Below are 8,510 nucleotides of genomic sequence, written 5' to 3'. Positions count from 1 at the left end.
GTTGCACTTTTAACCTTGTTTATATATGACCCTCTCTTTTCAACCTACCACCCAGTAAAACAATCCAATGTTAGCTTTCTTAGCCATCATACAAACTATACACTATGCAACATATACACAAACAAACATATACAGCAATTTGTCATAAATGTCATCATTTAATATTTTTTTTAAACAATTCATCATGAGGATGACGAATGTCTTTTAATTTAGAACTGTTATTTATATAACTTTACCGTTTTATCATTATTTTTCATAACCCAATTTTTATCGGAAATCGTTAAGAACATGAAGCATTGTTTCGATAGTTACTCAGAATCCAAGATAGCAATGAACAAGGGTAATAGAAATCAGTAAAGAAGGGTGTGGATGGGGCTTTACAGAATACAGAAATATGGGAGAAAAATTTGACAAAAATGGAGAAAAATGGAAAAAAGAAAGATTAGTGGGTTGCTAAACTGTAAGGATTAGAGCATATATATATTTAAAGTGGGCAAAAATATTAAAAAACAGGGAAAAAGGCTTAAAATTTAATTCAATTAAATAAAGAAGGGCCCCAATCCACATCCTCATAAGTTAATACATGATATAAGATATAAGCACAATACTAGTCAAACTTGTAATGCAGATGTATTGAAATTTAAAATAAGAGCAATTAAAGGTCAAGGAAATATGTTAAACTTTCGCCAGACCGAGCTTTCATTAATATGTACCATTGGCCAGTAATAGACTAAAAAAATGTTACAAGTCAGAACCTTGAAATTCATATCAAATTAAAAAAAAATTATTTTTTCAAGTTGCTATGTAGTTTTAAAATTACTAGAGGAATAAGTGGCATCATAGTTGAAAATCGCGTTCGGAATAAATAAAAAAAAAACCAACTAAATATATACTATCACGGAAAAATGATTTAAAAAAAGTATATATTTATTTTGTCAGATAGCGTCAGCAAAACTTTTTTTTGCATCGAATGACATTTCCGTAACTGATATATATTTGTAGCTTTACATCACCGGGATAGAACTTTTCTTGTTTGAGAAAGTCCTTCTTGTTATATTTCTTTTTATCCTCGAAATTTACAAAATCTTAACAACTTGAATCTTTGGGCATTCCAATATTAGATTTATTTATCATGAAATACGATACAATGTTGCATTCATATATACATACGTTGCTAGGTTGATAGAAACCTACGTTTCTGCTATGAATTTCAATAATGGAATGATTCGAACTGCATTGTATGGTATATGGAGAATATTTGCCATTCAACCTTTCAAATTTAAGCAGGCATGTTTTTTTTTTCATATTAAGATCTCGTTTTTGTTTTTGGTTGTAGACAGTAACTATGACCTTATGTCTAATTTGTGTCCTCTAGCGCAACTTTGACCTTATGTCTAATTTGTGTCCTCTAGCACAACTGTGACCTCAAGCTATAGATGAATTGTAACATCTAGCCAAATTGAGACTTCTAGTTTAATTGTAATCTTTAGGCTTATTTTGACCTCCTAGCTCACCATTATATTATATTAATCGTTCGATGACAATTGATTGTAATTTATGTTGAATTGTACCGGACTTGCGAGCAAAATCCCGTTTGATTCATTTTATGTCCCACAGCCAATGTTTCCAAATCTCCATGTCTCAAACAATAACTATTTTAACTCAGAAGATAGGAATCAACAAAGTAAATATATACTAGTAGTTTATGGGATGCCACTCAGCACCAACGGCTCTTGAATCAAAGAGTAATTGCAGAGAGAGTTTGCTGTAAAATTCATTCGATTAAAATTTCGAATTTTGTCTTTAGTATTGTTTATTGTTCTACAGAACGCATGTCTCGTCTAATCCCGTGTCCTATACTTTTTAAAAGTTTTTTCTAATATAAACTCTAACATAACTGTACTTTCTTGGTCAATTTTTACAAATGTGACGCATTTGAAATTTGGTAATTATTATACCAGTATACAAACATATTTCTTTTTTTTTGTGACATTTTGTAAATTGCCTTTTATGTTTCGTTTCGAACATATTAGAGTGAAACCACTTCAAACAGTGTTTTTTACACTTTTATTTCTAATGTCGTACAGCTGTTGCACTACTTTCCCATGTTGGCGAAATGTTTAAGCTTTCGATCACAAAAATGCTTTTCTTGTTGTCGTAAGGGAGCTACCATTTGATTTTTATGGGGGATATGATGAAATTTGAAAAAAAAGGCAGGATAGGATTTTGAGTAAAAAAAAAAGGCAGGATGAGTAACTTGGCAAAAAGAAAGGCAGGATATGACAATTGTTGTAAAAAAGTTAGGATAAGCTAAGAAAAAAAAAGGTAGGACCGAATAGACTGAAAAATAAAAAGGCAGGACAGAGATTACAAATTAAAAAAAAAGGCAGGACAGAGATTACAAATTTAAAAAAAAGGCAGGACACAATTTTTCATCCTAGCTCCCCCCCCCCACATAAAAATCAAATGGTAGCTCCCTAAATCACACCGTTGATTATCTTGTTTGATTTCTTCACGTTTGATTATTTTTTAGACGTTTATAGATTACTATACAGTATACTTTTGGTATGGATTCAAATTTTAACTTGTGTAGCTACATGTATATAGAAAAATAGAAAAACAATATAAAGGTCTCTCCTACCGTAGTGGAAAGACATTTATTAAGGATACACCCACAAAATAAACACAAAATGGAAACTTGAATAATCTTAGGCGAAAACAGTGTCAAAATGGGCGCAACTAGGGAACCCTCATGCTATACTGATTAAAAAAAAGATATGCAACATATATATTTTCAGTCCAAATGAAAAAAGCTTTACATAACAAATGTCTTATGGTTTAAATATTTTGTGGAGTAGAAATTGCACTTTTTTTCATTTTTTTTTTTATCACATAGGCTTCGTTTGGATATACGCCTGAGGCGGTCTATGGTTACCCATAGGTACCTATGGTTTGATATTTTATGTATCAAAATATCAAACCATGGGTTCCCAAAGGTACCTATGGGTAACCATAGTCAGCCTTATGCATATATCCAAACACAGCCAATGAAACATTCCTTAATTTCTATATTGAGAAATTTTTTTTCTGAAATATAACGCAAAAAATAAAACTTTTTATTATTTTTTTTTCTTTCTTTTAAATAGTATTCTTATCAACATCTCTATTTTATATTAGAGAAGCTTAGTTAGCAAGACAGAGTGTGAATATAAAATAATAGGAATTCATCTTTATTCATCTTAGTTTCTCAAAAGCAGTTTTTCAACTTTTTTTGGAATTTTTTTTGAATTAATAAATGTCATTTTCTCTATTGTATAATTTTCAAAATCAGCCCTTAAGGTGATAAATATTACATGATATTGTGTTAAAACCTTATCTTGTTCAACTCTTCAGGTAAGAATATCTTCTAGTCATTTATATCTATCTATCTTGTCAATAGAATCTTAACAACTTCCGTTTAAGTACCTATACTAATCAACGTGGAAACTTATAAAGATGCCACGTGGGTTAAGATAAGGAACTTCCTGGGCGGTTTTGAAAATTTGTATTAAAATTGGATGCACGCTGACAAATGTTAAACTTTTGAATCGGGACACTAAGCCGAGACGAACAATACTATAGAACTGGTCATAATGAGGTCCCAATTAATAATTTGTTTCGGGTTGGCAGTTATAAGTACAATTTATGCACAATCTGGAGAATCCGGATTAGTTATAGATGTTATCCAGGCGCCACCGCCAGACTGCGCAAGAAAAGTTCAGAAACATGATATGGTTGTTTTGCATTATGAAGGTTTCTTTGAAAATGGAACCAAATTCGACTCAAGGTACGTACATGTTTTCTATTGGCCTTTTTTGTCATATCTTATTTTTGCCTTATTTGTTTTCAAATACCATGAACATAAAGATACTAGTAATTTACAAAATATTAGGAACAGGCCTGAATCGTATTGCATTTAAAATTGTCCTATTGTTAATTGGTTTACTTTTCTCCTGTGTTTTCTTGCCGAAATATGATTCAAGCACAAATGAAACTAATAATAACAGATACCAGCCGGAATAAATTAAGATGTAGGTATTACATAACTGAGCAAGCAACCTAACAACACGAAAAAAAGGGTCAAGTAGGATAAACGGTACTGTAGTTCCTTCGGAAGAACAGAGTAATACATCACCCAAAGAAGTAATCAGTAAATTGAAAATAGTGATGAAATCTATTTTTTTCACATTTGTTTGATAAATTTCTATAATTGCTTCGAGTAATACATATGCCTAAAATATAATTTTGCGCCATTTGCGTCCTAGCCTAGACGCAAATACTATATGTAAACGGAGATGAGGAGGCATTCACCTGACTATTTGTATTCATACCAAATTTTATAAACACATGCACTCATATGCGATTTAAAGAAATTCAATGTGAAAATAATTAGTAAAGGGGCCCGAACATTTGATTTTTGGGGTTGTGGGGAAAAACGACGGTGGGGGGTGGTGTATGGTTTTAAAAATGAATGTTCTAGCCACTTCAAACCTGGAAATGTATAACTTCGCCAACACCAGGATAAAAATGAATTTTCTGCAACACAGAGGGGCAGAATATAGTTGTGTCCTTAAGTGAAAATATGTTTTCCCGCGGTAAAAAAATAAGCATACTAGCAACAGATGAAAGTGAATAGTCAATCCACAAAACATGATCTTGTCCACCTCCCCCAGAATAGCACATGGTTGCATGCCCCTTAATTTGATATGTCATTTTCGTTTTTCTCAAATACATGTAAATGCTGTCCTCCATTATAATGATGAAATTTTCGATTGAAAAGTACATATGGAAAACCAAATGCACCTTGAAATACATGTAACCAACAATGTGCAATATAAAATTATTCGTCAACAAAAAAATATTTGCACTTAAAGTATGTGGTATTGTAGCTCTGTCACAAATAGTATTACAATAACTATAATCCTTTGATGTGTGTATCTAACATAAGTATATCATTTTTAACTACCTGTCATTTTGATATGAGTGATTGTTGCCCGAAGTATGATTTGTGACCTTGAGCAGGGAAACATGGACATTTACGTGTTCCAAATAGATGAATATGTACAAAATTTGACTTTGAATATAATTGACATGTTAGTTAAACTTTTTGATTTCATAGTCTAAAATACCTGCATATGATACATGCGTTTTACACCAATGTTAACTTTTCAAATTTGAAATTATTACATTACTCAGATGTTTAATAAGAATCTGAATTTTGATTGGCCAGCAACCTAATCACGCGGCATTTAAAACATATTTTTTATTTCCCAATAAACTGCAGCATACTCTCTATAACAACGTTAGAGCAATGCATGGGATTTTGCACAAACAATACGCTTGATTTAACTAGATTTTTGATGAGTACAGAATACAAATGTTATTATAAGAATTGAATGTTTCATTTTTGAAACTTTATTGTTATAAAAGTGTTGAATGTGTGCACATTTCCAACTTGAATCCCTCATAAAAGTGGGCTTCAGTCACATCTTTTACACTCTATATTGAAATAACAAAAATAATGAAATTGAATATTTAAATTTTTAATATTTGGAAATACATCTTCCATTTCAGTCGCGAGAGAGTAGGAGCTGTTCCATTCCAGTTTCAGTTAGGACTTGGTGCCGTCATCAAAGGATGGGAGGAGGGTCTACTCGGCATGTGTGTCAATGAAAAAAGAAAATTAACAATTCCATCAAATCTAGCATATGGAGAAAAAGGATCAGGTATGATGTTTATTTTTAAAGAATATAATTTTGCCATAAGTGGAGGTCAACGGGAAAGTAACTTTTCTTAAAGAAGTTAGAAATGTTTTCATACCATATCTCCTTATGGTACCCATATTTTGATTGACGGTGATTCTAAAAACGTTCAAAATCTGGAAGAAAATATGTGCACATAATTAAAATATTGAAAACAAAATAAGATCATCTTCTATGATTGCCATTAAAGATCTAAGGACAAATGTCACTGTATAGCCCTTAACAATGAGCACATTTTACACAAGTTTTGAGTATTTATGCAAAACCAAGTATTAAGTTATATATAGGAAGTAAAACTACACATTGTCCTTTAAACCAAGTATATTTATATTGGTTATATATGTGTCCTTCGGACCATTTTTTGGGCATTTTTGCCTCAAAACATTAATGGCCAGCCCTGAATAACAGTTTGATGTTATGAATTTAATTGAATGTATGAAACATATCTTAAGTATGTCCTGTATGGCAAAAATGTTAGAGATTAGATTGTGAATGTATTTTAAAGATAACTGTTTTATTTTTTAATAATTCACACTGTTTAGTTTCAACTTTTCCTCCTATGGGCATCACAAATGAAATGTAAAACAAGTTTGATCAATAACATAATCATTGATCTTAATTTTAAAGTAATGTTACTTGTTTTTAAATCTCTTTTTTTTAAATTTGCTTTTGAATTCAAATGTAAAACTTATGCAATCTCGTATCTCAATAAACATTTATGTGTATTTTTTCAGGTGAAGTGATCCCTCCAAATGCCAATCTAATGTTTGAGATAGAATTACTACAAGTCCACGATGGACCCAAGCCACCAAATGTATTCAGAATGATTGATATTGACAACGATAAATTCTTAACAAGAGATGAGGTAAAATTATCTGGGTTTTTATGCCTAGCCTACGATAGTAGAGGGGCATTATGTTTTCTGGTCTGTGCGTCCGTCTGTTCATCCGTCCGCTCGCGCTATCATTTTCGATGTTCAATGGACCGTGATATTGGGTAAAAAATCTAATTTGACATTAAAATAAGAAAGATCACATCATAGGGGACATGTGTACTTTGTTTCAAGTTGATTGGACTTCAACTTCCTGAAAAACTACCATGACCAAAAACTTTAACCTGAAACTCCCACTTTCATTTTCTATGTTCAGTGGACCGTGCAATTTGGGTCAAAAGTCTAATTTGCGGCTTTAAAATTAGAAAGATCATATCATAAGCAACAAGTTTACTAAGTTTCAAGTTGATTGGACTTCAGCTTCATCAAAAACTACCTTGACTGAAAACTTTAACCTGAAGCGGGACGAACGGACGGACAGACGGACGGACAGATGGGGCATCCGTGTACTTTGGACACATTCTTGTTTCTTTCTAATACTTAACCATCATATCTCTTACATATAATCTTTTGTATTCTGTATCAAGTAATTGATATAGGTTTATCAATCAATATTTTACTGGAATAAAATATTCCAGTAAATCCTGCAATGGAATTTGTTACTTTGACAGGTAACTGTGTATATGAGTCCATCTTCCATTTGAACACGAAATTAAAATAAGAATATCAATTACTGCGGCAATCCACACACCCCAGTGTAACGTTATTATGATTCTGGCTTTATATTGGATATGGGCTCATATTCCCTGTCAGTGACCTATATGAACTTCGTCTGACTGCTCAGGGGATATAACACACTGACATGGATTATGCTCCCAATTCCCCATTAAAAATTCAAATAACACGTTCATTGAAATACTGTAATCGTGGAAATGTTTGCGGCCAGGGATGAAAAAGAGGGAACGGATGTATTGTTTTTTCCCGTTTATTACAAAAACACAAGCGGTTTATACAAATCAACAATCAGTGAATGTTACCACAATGAGCGCTCTTATGGTAATAGCAAAAGGTTATGAAACTTAACACAACAAGCATAAAAAACGATAAAAAAACAAAGCAAAAAATACGCCGATAAACGATATTTCAGAATGTAAACACATCCATGTTGCTCCCAAAAACATTTGTATCTACTGCTACGAAGGCAACTACATACTAGAACTTGATTCATATATGAAATCTAAAGCTATCTTTATTCGTAAAAATATATTTTTCCATTACAAATTTAAAGCTTTTCACAGTGCATTTAACTTAAAAAAAATAGTCACCAGACATTTATAATTTTTAATAACCAATCATCTTCTTTTACAGTTAATCATGTACCTGTCCCATCAAGCCGTACAGCAGGGGATACCAGTTGATTTAGCCTCTCAACAGCAACAGAAGGTCCTTCACGATTTATTTGAAACAGAAGACAAAGATAAAGACGGGAAAATTTCCCATGAAGAATTCACTGGACCAAAACATGACGAATTATAACGTGGACTTTAAATTATTGTATATTATGTTTATTAAGTTATTTTGTATTAAAATGTTAAAATAATTTTTATTGAATTAATTGAATGATAAGATGACATGTATATCACGCCTTAAGGGCATACGATACAGTTTTGAACCTGTATTTACAAGTTGATGAAAATTTGCATATAGGCTATTTTTTACCTCATTAAATCAAATATGTAATAAAAAATATACCTTCATGTGCTACTTTTTGAGTAAAATGAGGTCGAAATTTTGTATATTTGCCCAAAATTCAGATTTGTGTCCGTATTTTCTTTTTCGAAAGAAAGACATAACTTTTTTGTTTTAAAAGATAAACA

At 31.8% G+C, this 8,510-nt stretch overlaps 1 protein-coding gene across 1 annotated transcript; it reads left to right on the top strand.

The window, feature by feature from the left end:
* The first annotated feature begins 3,451 nt into the window (after positions 1–3,451).
* Positions 3,452–8,233, top strand: LOC139506749 (FK506-binding protein-like). The gene is made up of 4 exons (XM_071295535.1): positions 3,452–3,826; positions 5,614–5,765; positions 6,536–6,666; positions 8,002–8,233. The coding sequence occupies exons 1-4, from the start codon at positions 3,633–3,635 to the stop codon at positions 8,167–8,169; spliced, it is 645 nt and encodes a 214-aa protein (XP_071151636.1). The 5' UTR covers positions 3,452–3,632; the 3' UTR covers positions 8,170–8,233.
* The last annotated feature ends 277 nt before the right edge of the window (positions 8,234–8,510 follow it).

This window comes from Mytilus edulis, unplaced genomic scaffold (assembly GCF_963676685.1).
Source record: "Mytilus edulis unplaced genomic scaffold, xbMytEdul2.2 SCAFFOLD_1471, whole genome shotgun sequence".
In the NCBI taxonomy this organism is placed as follows: domain Eukaryota; kingdom Metazoa; phylum Mollusca; class Bivalvia; order Mytilida; family Mytilidae; genus Mytilus; species Mytilus edulis.
Note: the sequence above shows the minus strand (reverse complement) of the source record. Positions and strands in the feature narration are given on the sequence as shown.